The sequence below is a fragment of the Cinclus cinclus genome, chromosome 3 (genome assembly GCF_963662255.1).
Source record: "Cinclus cinclus chromosome 3, bCinCin1.1, whole genome shotgun sequence".
NCBI lineage: Eukaryota > Metazoa > Chordata > Aves > Passeriformes > Cinclidae > Cinclus > Cinclus cinclus.
The window spans coordinates 96,565,365-96,578,681 of NC_085048.1; the positions used below are offsets into that span (position 1 = coordinate 96,565,365).

At 41.5% G+C, this 13,317-nt stretch overlaps 1 protein-coding gene across 1 annotated transcript in view; it reads right to left on the minus strand.

Moving 5' to 3' along the window:
• Positions 1–497: 497 nt before the first annotated feature.
• LCLAT1 (lysocardiolipin acyltransferase 1) overlaps positions 498–13,317 on the minus strand; it is a 70,588-nt gene continuing 57,768 nt past the window's right edge. The window contains exon 6 of the mRNA XM_062489351.1: positions 498–1,006. Within this exon, the coding sequence (XP_062345335.1) occupies positions 498–1,006 (509 nt within the window). The remainder of the gene's footprint in view (positions 1,007–13,317) is intronic.

Below are 13,317 nucleotides of genomic sequence, written 5' to 3' on the forward strand. Positions count from 1 at the left end.
GCTTATGCAAAAATATTACTTTGAAATAAGTTTGAGTATTTGAAATAGAAAAAAGAAACAACAATCTCTCCTTCAACTTTCACCTACCATCAAAACTTAGCAGTTTTCCAAATTTGTTGCTTACTTCACACAATGTGACTGTAAAGAAATCCTACATCTGTCTCTCTTCGCTGAACTGTTTGGGGTTCTACATGAAACTTCAGTGCATGTCACGTTTATTAACGTCCTTATGATTGTTCAGCAATCCAGCAATTTGTTTCTTAATGACAGCAGAATGCAGCTGCTAGCTGCTTGTGAGAGCAATGTCGAAATTACATTCAGAGATTAAAAACTACCATTTTCACGTGTAGCAATAACTAACATTTTTCTTTCTCTTCACAGAATCATGTGCAAATGTCTAACAATGGCGATAGTAAAAGACAACTGTCATGCAAAAATTGTTCCCTGTGCATAAAATTTGCAGGGCATCTCAAAACCACCCTTCCTCTACCCCGGAACTAATTGACTTTTACTTTCGTGTCATGAAATTTCTGTTGCTTTTTAAAATACTGGTGGCAAGCGAGTTCAATGAGTTCCAGCCCACCAAATATCTTTTGCTGCACAACGAAAAAGACGATCATGGCTGCAAAGTACCACTGTGCAAAGCTGTAGAGGTACAGCAGCACGAGCATTCCCACTGGGAACACAGTCCAGTACAGGAGCGAGGCGCACTTCACCGCCAGGACCCTGAGCTCGGATTTGCAGGGCGGGACAATGCTCTGCCCTGCTGCACTGAAGCATTTTCCACCTTCGTAGAAGTGTCGCAGTCTCTCTTCTTTCTCTTCCCAGCGCTTCCGGCACCAAAGCTCCAGCTCCTCCTTAGAAGTGGGCACTGTCTCTATGGGGTATCTCTGGACATGGAAGTGAATCTCCCTTGGGAAGTTTCCTTTCAAAAGGTGCTTCTCTGTCTGAGGAATGTTTTGGGGGTACGCCACAGTTATGTCATGAATGGCATCGAGATTGTCGCCTAGAAGAAAGGTTTGGAGGAAACAAGATCAATACAGATCATGCAACAGTCAGAATACTAATCTGCTTCAAGACACGATTGAAAACTGTCAAAATTATGGCAGAAAACCCAGAGACACATTAACTATGCAGACTGTGTTGCATCTGCTAGAATATCTAAAGGCTGAAAGGTCAAATTTTCCCAATCACTGCCTGTTCTGAATCTGAACAAAAAGCTTTGGGAACAAGATTATACACAGTGCAAACTAATGCAGAATTACAATAGTAAGAGAATTAAGTCAAATGTAAAGGAGAGAAGAGGCACATCTGGTCTTGGATAAAGAATGCTGTATGTGAATTTGATGTTCAGCTGTTTGGGTAAAGGAAGCATAGCTAACCATTCAAACAGAAATTGCAGATTAGAAATTCAAGGGGGGCTACTGATGAAAAATGCCCTACTCTTCATTAGCATGCCTGATTGAGCCAAAATTTTTGAAATTTTGAAGGGATGTCAGTACTACCAAAGCAGGGCTTGCTAGAGCATCCTTGTACTAAATGTTTTTACATTTTGCACTTTCTAAATACCATCTTTATCCCCCAGCGTCCAAACAGACATTCTTTTTAGATTTCATAAAGTAAATTCTGCTAGTGTAAAACTGATCTAAAAATAGGCAAGTGGTGCACTGGATGTTGCATAACTGTTAAGTTCTGCCAGCAGTGATTTATGTTGCTGTTTTTATTTGGCTGGCTGGCTCAGGGCAAAATAGAATTGGAGACTAAAAGCTGTCTCCAGTTGCAGCAATTTAAGACTTTTGTTCTCACAGATGATGCCACTTCTTGCAAAGATGATCAAAACCTACTCTTTAGTCCCACTCTTCATTTTAATTTCCCTTCCTTCCCTGGCATTTTGGTTTTCCTTTACAGCCCTAAAAATGACAGGGCCAGAATAGAAAGTTACTTTAAAAGGCCATGCTCAAAATGATGTATCTAAAGTTCAACTCCAAATATCACAAGAGGGGGAAAAACCCTATTCAGCCTTTCAGAGAATTTTATAATTGTGCTGTCTTGAAGCAATCTGTCTCGGACAGTTTTGCGGCAGGTTACTTGGGGTTTTAAAGAGATTTATATGGCTCTCTGGAGGTCTATCAGAGAAAAACTCAATATTCCATATTTTGTCTAGCTCTGGGATCACCTCCAAACTGAGTAGAGAATCCCTGTTCTATTCGTTCTGCACATGTAAAACCTTTCAGATCTCTTTCAAAGAGATGCCAAAATTGATCATGTCTTAGAATCTCAGCCCTTACAAAAGGAAATAATTGCCAGCCTGTTGCCCCTTAACACAAAACATTTTACTTTTGAGAACAGCTTGCATTTGAACTCCCTTATTCCAAATATTTCTACTATCAGATTTAGAATCATCCTGCAGGACAGACATCTATCCCTTAGTTCCTGGCCCAACTAGGGGAAGGGCTTCTACAGAAACCTCCAAGACATTTCCATCTCTTCCAATCTCCTTCCTCCTAATCCTCCATAGCTCCCCAGGTCTAGTGGAACATAAAACCTACACCCTTACCCCAAAAGGGAGGCTAGAAAAGTCCAGCCTTCCTGATATCCTTGCATCAAAAAAGACTTACATGAAATGAGTTTTTGGCCAGATGAGTTTCTTGCACATTTTGGAGTAATTCATGTCTGGGCAGCTAAACTATCAGTCTGCCAACTACATGAACTACTAGAAAAATCAAGCTTTACACTTAAGGGCCACTGGCATACAGACCACAAGTAATAAATCATCAGATCTGCTTAAGACAAAGATTTTCTGACTCTGGGCAAGCAGGACTGCACTTACATAGCTGGTCTGTTCTCTTTAGCAATGCAGGTTTATTTCTCCCCATGAATTCCTGATCAGAAATAGGAAAGCTTCTACTCCTTGCCTAGGGATCCATAGCATCCCCAGACAAGATACCTTCAAGGAGAGCCTCCCACCAGACTGTAGATGGTCTAGACTACATTATGGCTTCTTAGTAACTCAGAACAAAGCTCAAAGAGATGCACAGAGGAGGGTGGGCATTACTGTTTTGACACTATGTGTGGGGAAATCGAGGGAAAGAATGATTACATGGCCTACTCTGTGTGTCCACCTGGAACCAGTGTCTTCTAATTCCAGCTGCAAGGGTCACCTATGAAAGCATTTTACACAAGAAGAAAAGAAACTTTAAAAGTGTAATTAGCATATCTGAAAGAATAGAAGTATCAGAAAGAGAGAAGACCACGATACCAGGTTTCACATGCAAGAGGCCTCCTTGCTTGGGTCATCCATATTTAACAGCTCCACACAAATGGCAGACTGCAGCTTTAATTCCCTGACAAGGCAAGCTATGAGACAATCTGCTAGAAAGAAGAAAAGTCACCAGAGCAGACAAAGGTAGACCATTCATGAGACGGGACAAAATTCCCTTAGGCTAGGTTTAATCAGGCAACTCTGAACCTGCATTCTTTGAGCATCTTTACTGACTCTTTCCCTGTGAAGTTAGACTGTTGTCTCTGAAATCTGGAGATATTTAAAAACGTGTGTTTCAGATCCATAGCAAAGTGTCAGTCAACCAGGAAATTGAGAAATCATAAGTAAAGAAGACACTGGGCAGTCACTGACTTAAGGATGTTTTCTCCACCTGAATTTGAAGATCTCCTTCAACAACCTGTTTCTGCTCATTTTGGAAAAAAACAACAAACAAAAAACCCAAAACAAACCAACAAACAAAACCAAACAAAAAACCACCCAAAACCGTGGGAAACCACACCATTCTATGTCTCTAGTGGGTCAAAAAAGAAGTAAGAAAACACGTCTGTTAACAACTCAGACAAGCTGCGGAGGACAAAACACTTCTGGCAATGTTTTCAGAGACATCTAAGGGATCATCTTTATCCTCTGAGTATCCATGACCCCTTGAGGAAGGAATGAAGGACAAAGGAAATCAAATAATGTTCAGGGATTTGCATCTGAAATCTAATTAAGCTAAGAAACTACCATTTAGGCTAAAATGTCAGGCAGATAGCCCAGCTCCTCGGGACAGATGGAAACACCAATTTCAGTACCTTTACAGTCCTGTGACTATCTTCCTGCAGTAGTAGAACTATGTATCCTTCATACTCAAGAATAATATTTTGTCCAGTGCTTTATAAGAGCACCTCAGAAAAGGAAAGCTTACTGCAGTGCCCAGGAGTGAATATAAAGTTTATTTCTAAATATTGTTAAGCAGCTGTAAACTGTACAACATGCAGACGATGATTAATCCATGTGGCAGACTCCATTTTGGGATGACAAAATGCCTCAAAAGCACTATTCTTTAACTTACTGAACTTTCTGTGCCCAAATCAAAGTTATTTGTATTTCAGCTCTGTTGATACATGACATTACTTCAGGCGACTACAATGCACAACTGGCTGCTTTGGGCACTGGACTCAGAGGTGGCACAGAGAGAACTTGACCAGGCTCACAACCAAAATATCAGCATCAGAGAAAGACACTTTAAAGAAAAAAATAAACCACTTCCAAGGAAAAATGAGGATGTTTTCTTTCACTACACCAGTTGCTCCATCAGAATTTTTAACCTGCAGCATCTGGTAGCCCCGTATAGATCAGTTTCTGCAACTCCCTGTCCCAGCAAACCTGAGCACACATTCCCAGTATGCTCACACACAATACATGTGCACTATACACGGGCACAGCCAGCCAACATCTTTTACCTCATCATCTATTATAAAACTTTACAACCAAGAGCCTCTTTCTAGGTTCAAAATAAAGATGTTACACGTAAACTGAGAATTACTTTTAATTCTGTGTTCAGTAATAGCATGCCAGCACAGTATTTTAACTCTAGGGGAAAGAACACATCCTGAATGTAAAAGGTAGGATAAAGTGATTTTCAGCTCCTTCAAACACATTCAAAAAGAGAATATTGCAGTTTAGCTAGAATTGGAGACAACTGTCAGAGGTGAAGCTCAGCCCTAAAGCACAATCACAAGTAAGCTGGATGGACCCAGCCCCTGGTCTGGTCCTGGATGGATGGATCCATTCCCTGTGCTAAAGCCTTGCTTTTGAGCTCAAGCATAGCCTGTTCCTCAGTTCTGACTCACACCAACCAGAGCGTTGCTTGCTCCTACCCAGCGATGCTGAGCAAGCTCACTGTGGGACAAAGGGGTCTGTACAAACAGGGACTGGAGGGCCAAAATAATGACTCAGGACAGGAGCTCTGAAAGCCAAAATGACCACCAGTGAGCTAAAAAAGAGGATGGCCCCATGCAATGAGCTGCTCAGACTCTCAGCAGCCTCAAAGGTGAATTTAAGTCTCATTGGCATTAACAGGGGTGACTATTATCCATTTCCATCCCTATCAAGGATCTCAGCAGTCCTAATTTATCCTACTTTGGTTATAACTGACATTCTTTTAAACCACACAAAGATTATCCTGGCTCTTTCACTGCCCTGATTCAGCAAAGAGGATGGTTAAGAATAGTTCTTAACCAGGGTACATCACAGAACAGCATCTGATGAGCCACCACGGGGAGAGGCACATGGAGATGCTCTCACAAGAGAATAATCATTCTTAAATTAAGCTGCTCTGTTGAAAGTGGGACCTACATGTGAGGCCCTTGTCCATTCCACCTCCTAGCTTAATATAACTGCTTTCTGCTGCAAAGTGACATATGTGTCCCTTCATTGCACAGCTCCAGATATTTCATACATTTCCAGGCTTCCATTAAACACTGGCTGTCACTTGCCCACCTATGCCTTAATATCCTCCACCCTATTCACATTTTCTTATGAAACCCGACAGGAGGAGGCCTGGCATTTCTGTAAATAAACTGATCAGCAAGGTAATGAAAGAAAAGATGGAAACATGTAGAAGAAAACTTGTCAGGTTATACAATAGCTGAATACTGTATGTTAGCCTTAAACACAGATACACCTTTGGACATTTAAACAAAAGCCACCTAAAACTGCCTGCTGAGAAATATTACTGTCTTGGCTCACGAGATTGGAGTGATTTTTCTTTGAGAACACAGTATCAGGAGGGAGCAGCTTCAAGGATTTACAGCTCCTCCTGGGAAGTATCATGCTTGTGAGGATTTAAAACTTCAGGCAGCCCTCTTTAAAGCAGCGGTGTCAGCTGGGGTTAATCTAAATCACTTTCAACTCAGTAAGTATTGGAAATCTTTTTTAGGTAAGTGTAGCAATCAAATAAGCAAACAAAAGAAGACAGAATGATAATGCTGCTTTGATTAACAGAGAAGAGTGATCCTGCATACCAATTCTTTCTATACCTATGTGGTTTTCCACTGGCATTGTGATACAAGGAGGGAGGGAGATCTTCTACCTGCTGACACTAAGGAGTTAAGGACACTGCACCTCTGGGTCCTGAGGGTGGGAGCCAGGGGAAAGGACAGCTCTGTCCGCTTTCTGCCACTCAGCAGGAAGGAAATGTGCTCTGGATGCTGCATACAGGAGTAAAGGACTACTGGAATCCCATACCAGGTGCCTCCAGCCCAGACAATACAAACATCAAGAGATATAAGGGTATCCTCACAGCTATCAGCAACCATTACATGTGCTTAATTCTTTTGCTAAATACATTTAAATCACATCGTTTTGCAGCCTGATGCTACATCTCATTAATATGTCAACAATACCACTAACTGAAGCTGCTGAGAGGGTGGTGGTGGGGAGGGAGATCTGCTTTGACTTTGAAATCTCTGTAAATACCTCATTTAATTATTTTAAGACCAGATGGAATGTTATAATCATCTAATCTCCCAAATGACATAGGAGCTTATGCAGAATACTTTAGGTTTTGCAATGGGATATGGTGAGAGAGGCATCCTTAAAGCTTTTACCATGAGACAAACAATTCCCCTAATTAATCAGGGGGAGTGTATGTGTCTGTGTGCATTATTTTTGTATTTCTACTTCCTTACCATGTAACTTGGCTAAATTAGAGAGCTATCTGCTCACAGAGGTAAGTGGTGGTATGATCTGTCAAACTCGTAAGTTGCTCCTGAACAAGCTAAATCTACTTAGTTGCTGAAATCTCAATATGAAACATGGCTTTTAAAGCTCAAATCCCTTTAGTAGAATATCTTCTAATATTTCAATATTCTTTTCAAAGCATGGGTGCTATGACCAGTAGAATTTTCAAAAATGGCCTCATTAAGTCCATACACAGGCATCTAGTACTAACATTCCTACTTGCTTCTTGTTTTTCCACTCTTACCTGTGACAGAGCCCGAGACTCTTGCACCCCAGGCTGGTGTCTGCTAATTGGCTCCACCAACTGCATCCTGGGCTGCATCTGAAGCAGCATGGCCAGCAGGTCAAGGGAGGTGATTCTCCCTCTGCTCCACTCTAGTGAGACCCCCGCCTGGAGTGTCGCAACCAGCTCTGGGAACCCCAGCATTAGAAGTACATGGATCTGTTGGAATAAGGCCAACAGAGACTGTGAAGGTGCTCAGAGTGCTGGAGCATCTCTGCTACAGAGAGGCTGAAAGTGCTGGAGCTGTTCAGACTGGTTGTTCACCCTGTGGAGGCCTTAGAGAACCTTCCAGTAGCTGAAGGGGGTTACAAGAGAGCTGGAGAGGCACTTCTTACAAGGCATGCAGCGACAGGACAAACAGGAATGGCTTTAAAGTGAAGGAGGGTAGGGTTAGATTAGATACTAAGAAGAAATTCCTTACTGTGGGGGTGGTAAGGCACTGGTACACGTTGTCTCAAAAGAAGCTGTGGATGCCCCATCACCTGAAGTGTTCAAGGCCAGGTTGGATGGGAATTGGAGAAACCTGATCTAGTGGAAGGTGTCCCTGCACATGGCAGAGGTCTTGGAACTGAATGATCCTTAAGGTCCTTTCCAACCTAAAGCATTCTATGATTTTATGATTCACATTTATTGCTTGAACATGTCTCTCCCCTTGGCCTTTCCATTGACCAATTAATAAGGAGGACTGCAGTTAAGCGTGCCACCTCCCTTCCTGCTCTCCAGACCAAATCAGATGATTTCATATGGAGTAGTCCAGTTATGTTATGAGAGGTCAGTACTGTGGGAGACCTGCCATCTGATGAAGAAGTATCTTATACTGATCTGCAAGTTAAGATGTATCAAGTGCTAAACTGATCCTTAGTTTGTGGATTAAACTGGACAAAAACGCTGGGCACGGGAGTTAAAGCAGAACACATCAGATTTAGCTCAGAATTACTGCAAGCATTGTTTGTACAGCTGCGCTTTACAGGATACATACAAGTATGGGTTGTGGTGGTGGATTTCATGCATTTCAAAAAGCTTACAACCTCCATTAAGGTTTTACAGCCTTGCCACCTCTCCAGACCTGGGGTCTCTGACCCTGCTGCTGTCAAAATTCACAGCCAACTGGTCTGAAACATCTCACGTGGTTCCTGTCAACATAGGCTGCCTGTTTAAAAGAGGAATCTCTGTGCAGATGTGGGAAGAATGTGCATGGTAAAGGGGGGATCCAGCCACAGCAACAGGGAATGATCTAGTGGCTCCATCCACAAGACTGCCCAGGAGCTGCTGCTCCTCAGTCTTCCTGACTCTGAAGGGTTATTTTACAAATTGCAAATGAAAAGCTAGTTGAGCTATAAATAAGACACAAAAATATGTGAGAGAAAGAAATGAAGGGATAAAAGGGTTGGAATAACAAGTTATTTTCAGTCACTGGAGATGACCAGGCAAAACTGACTCACCACTCTTTACTCTATCATTCCCAAACTATATTTATCAAATCCAGATAACAAAAATGCCATGTTTATTCCCTTGCCTGCATATCTGCTCTCTTCCAGCCTCCCCTGCTACAAGTCTTCTCTACACATACATAAGGGATTTGGTTTTCATAGGTGTGTTACAAGTTAGGTAGAAGAAGACATTGCTGTTTCTAGGCTTATATTACACCACTGGTTTTTCAAACAGAAAAATGATGTTTCATGTAACAGAGAGACACTGTCACACTGGTATGCAACTTTTCAACTCTTCTGAGCTCAAACATGCATTTCCTGGCAAACAGCCAACTAGCTCAGATGAGAATCACAATTATGCTTGAAATGAAGATAATTGCTACACTTCAGTGAAATCTTTTCAAAAAACATCATGTGTACTCTACCTTGTCACAGTAAGATGTCTTGTTAGGTAGGCAAATGTACCTAAATTAGGAAATGGCTGAGTTATTTTTATTTAAAAAAAAAAAAGCTAAACTAGTCATCCAGGTATTTCTGGAAAGCTAAGTATCATTGCAATGAAGCAAAAATAAGATACCCTTAAAATAAATCATACACAGACACACAGAGCTTATTCTTATCTTTAAAATAATGGACTATCCACCTAATTCTTCTGTTACTTGTTGGGCATTTCAAAACCATGGGAATCTGGGAAAGAAATAATCCATCCCTGTACATTTCTTTGCTGTTTACTTGAATGAACAATCTCTCTCCAATGCAGATGAAATTAAGCATCAATTTCTACAACAGAAAACACATTCCTCTTTGAGATTATCCAGTTCTACCAGAATCCAGCTGTTATATCTGCAATTTCCACTGCCATTTCTGACTGGTCTCACTGAGCTAACAGTAAAACAAAACACTCTGGAACAGTTTACATACACAGCTGTCATACCAATGATGCTCAACATTGCAGGATGTTACTGCTAGGTAAACAATGGAGCTGGCTTAAACCCTGGAATTTTTGGAGAAGAAAAGTACATTTTTAAAGATGCAAGCAGTAGCAGTATGTATGAACTGCCATGTTGTAGTACATCAGCATATGTACACTTTCAGGATCCCAATTAAAATACCAGGGTTAAAGAGGCTATACTTCCCAATCTCCCTGGTCTTCTTTATTAGATGTTATTTAATTCCCTCAATTCTTCCAGAAGCCTTGCTCATGCTCTTTTCAAATGCTTCTGTCTCTTTTCTATGGTTCTATGATTTGTCAGCATGTAAGGTAGGATTTTTCTCATAGTTTTCTCATCATTTTTAATAACTTTCACATTGCATTACATAAACATTTTGCCAAACCTGTAGACTGAGCATGCAACTTATTTTGAGCCTTGTCTTTGATAAAGTCATTACAAAAAAAATACTCACAGTGAGTCACTATGAGTAGAGGAAATGAGTCCACCACAGATACTCAGAAGGAAGCAGCTATGGCAGTTCTTGCTTGGGAATAGATCAAAGTGCACCCCATCTCCTCGGAAATGCCATGGATTCTTAATGTCCATCAGCCCTCACTTCAGGCCAGTGGAAGGACGGTGCTATCACTAGCATAACACCATCCACAGCTGCATTGCAACAGCAGCAATAAGCAAATAAATGATGACTATTAGAGAAAAGACATTTTATTCTTGGCTTCTAGCACATTACAAGTATTCTTATTTATAATTCAGATATAGAGGTCGGCTTCCTTTCCTCACATTGTTCTGTGTCTCTCCCTTTTCCCAGTCGCTACAGATGAGTACCCTTTGCTTAATTCAGTGCACTTTGCTCTCTGTCCTCACTACCCACATCCAACCGCTAGAGAGAACTCTTCAGCTGTGCACTGACCTGACACTGCCTCCAACCCTGCCCCTTCACACTGTCCCAGGCATCATCACTCTCGGGCCTTCAGCAGCACCAGGAAGAGCAATCTGGAATCAGCAAGTGACTCTGAATCCATGCAATACGACAGACTGGCCAGATGATATATCCAGTACCATTACATTTGGGATATACGACACTGAAAACGCATTTTGAGATATTTGATGTTACAAATACGGCCCATCCCAAACCAAAAACACTAGATGAAAATGTGCCCTGCACCAAAAATAGTCTGAACTGGATATTGAAAAAAACACCTGCTAGCTGCCACCTCAAATATTTGGATGGAGTGCTTCTGCAGATGTCCTGAGTCGATCTCTTGCACGCCTCACCAATTTGCGCTATTGCCATTCTTGGTCACAGTGGTTTGTTTTCACTTCTGTGTACAAAGCAGGAGGAATGCAGAACTGCACCAGCAGCCCCACAAGATGGGATAATTTCAGCACGCAGAAAATAGTGATGCTTATAAGCTCTCTCCAATGGATATATACACTATATATATATACACTATATATATATAGCCATATCACGCTTTAGTTTAATCTTGATTTTGAAATCCAGGACAAGAATTTTGCTCTGAAAACATTTCATTCTCTGCTGTTAGAAGAACTTTTGTCAGGAACATCTGTTTTATTATCTGAATTTTCAGCTGAGGCATATTTACATAGAAATGAAGTCATCTATACATCTCAGGAACAGAAAACGGTTTGGGGTAGAAAAGCACTCAAGTTTCAACTCAGCAGCAAAGCCCTAGTCATGAAAGAGTCAAGAAAACAGAGCCTCTAACATACTTTCATCTTCCCTTCTTTATTGTAACCCTCTAGATGTAACTCAGCCCTTTGAAATTCAACTCTAACACTGCTAATTCAATTTCCATGTTTTTTTCCCACCGCTGGCTGGCCACACAAACCATAGAGCCCCCTGAAACAAATGCCTGCACAAAACAGGCATTTAGACCCATGGCTGCCTGCACCAAGGTATGAACTTATAGCTCCCAATCCTCTGGTGCTAAAACAGTTCCCACCAGACCATGATACACACAAGTGAACAAATCTTATTAAATTTAATCATCCCAGTACTTGGGGGGAGCCATCTTAATCAGAAAGGGATTTAATGAAAAGCTGCAATGCCAATGAATACTCTTTAATTATGACTGACTAATATTTATCCAGAAAGAGGAATTTGTTTCAGGATTAGTCTGAGACCTGGAAGAAGCCAAAGACATCAATTTAATAATGGAATGCCTAATTAAAGTATAATGGAAGCCTAATTGTGATATACTGCTTTGTAGCGCAGATGATTTATTTAGGACAATTGCTTTTCACTGGGCTCATTAGGGAAAGTTAAACAAAACATGATAGTAAAAAAGAAGAGAGGAAAACAAACACGCTGGAACTTCCAAGATGATTATAATCAACTGCTGAAAGACTGTGACATATTTGTCAGATAAAACAGTGCCAACCTTCCGTAGGCTGTGATCAAACTTTCTAAACAGGATAATGATGATATAGCTTCTTTCCTCCCTAATGACACAGGATCAGACCCAAACTCTACTGCAGCTACTTGGTGGAGCTCCTCTGATGGAAATGAGCCATAAAGTTGAAGGGTCTGATGGCCTTTTGGATCCTCCTCATGCAGAAAAACCTCACATAACAAAAGCACTCTCCCAGCTACTATGGAAGGAGAAAGGAAAACCAGTGCAGACCCCTACAGCCCTTCCTACCTGTAGGAACTGACTACAGGACTGATTGTTCCTGATCAGGATGCACTTCTTTAAGAAGGGATGGCCCTACAAGTACCCATGGCACATAACTGAATGTCTCCTATTTTTGTTTCCTAAATAAAAAATAAAAAGCCTCCCAACCCATTCTTGCAAAACCAAACATCCTCCTGATGGCATCCTGGTGGCACTGGCATGGTGGTCCCCACAGAATACTGGGCTCCCTTCACTCCAGCCAAGGTAAGGACATGAGCTGTTTATCCTGCAGAACATTTCTACTGTCAGAGCAGTGTTTCTTCCCTTCACTGGTAAAATTGTAGGAAAACTGAAGGAAGTGCTCCTCTACCCAGCAGTGCCCTGCAGAAAACATATAGAGAGGTCCAGAAGCAGATGAGCTTTCTCTGACAGTGACTGCTGGAAGCACTGAACAATCCCCTCAGCTCCAGCTCAGTTATGTTTAACTGGTAATGTGAGAATGGCTATACCAGCAGAAGCTGTCATGACAATACCATAGAAAAGAGAAAGGGATGCTACATACCATGGGATGTGTGAAAACACAGCACCATGGCCTTACAGATGCATGAGGGATTGCAGCAATTTTAAATGCACAGCAACAAAAAGATCTGTCTCCAGTGATAAAATAATTTGCTAATGTTTTTTCCTACTATTTCCTACTGCTATTCATAGAGATGCTTAGAAAAATTACAGTGAAGTCAATCCCTTAAATGAAAATGAATGAAGACTGCTAGGAGTGCCTGGACAGCCATTTCTGTGCCCAGACAGAAGCTGAATTTTGGGCACCCATCTTGTACTTCCATATATGTGATGCTGTCAGCCTGCCAGCCAGAGAAGTAAAAACTGAATTCCTTTTGCAAGGACAGCGAAAGAGTCAGATACAGGCCAGTGGTTCATCTACAGATCTGTTCTCAGTATCGCAAGAACACGGCTAAGAGAGACCATTTTTCCCAGTATGGCCCAACTG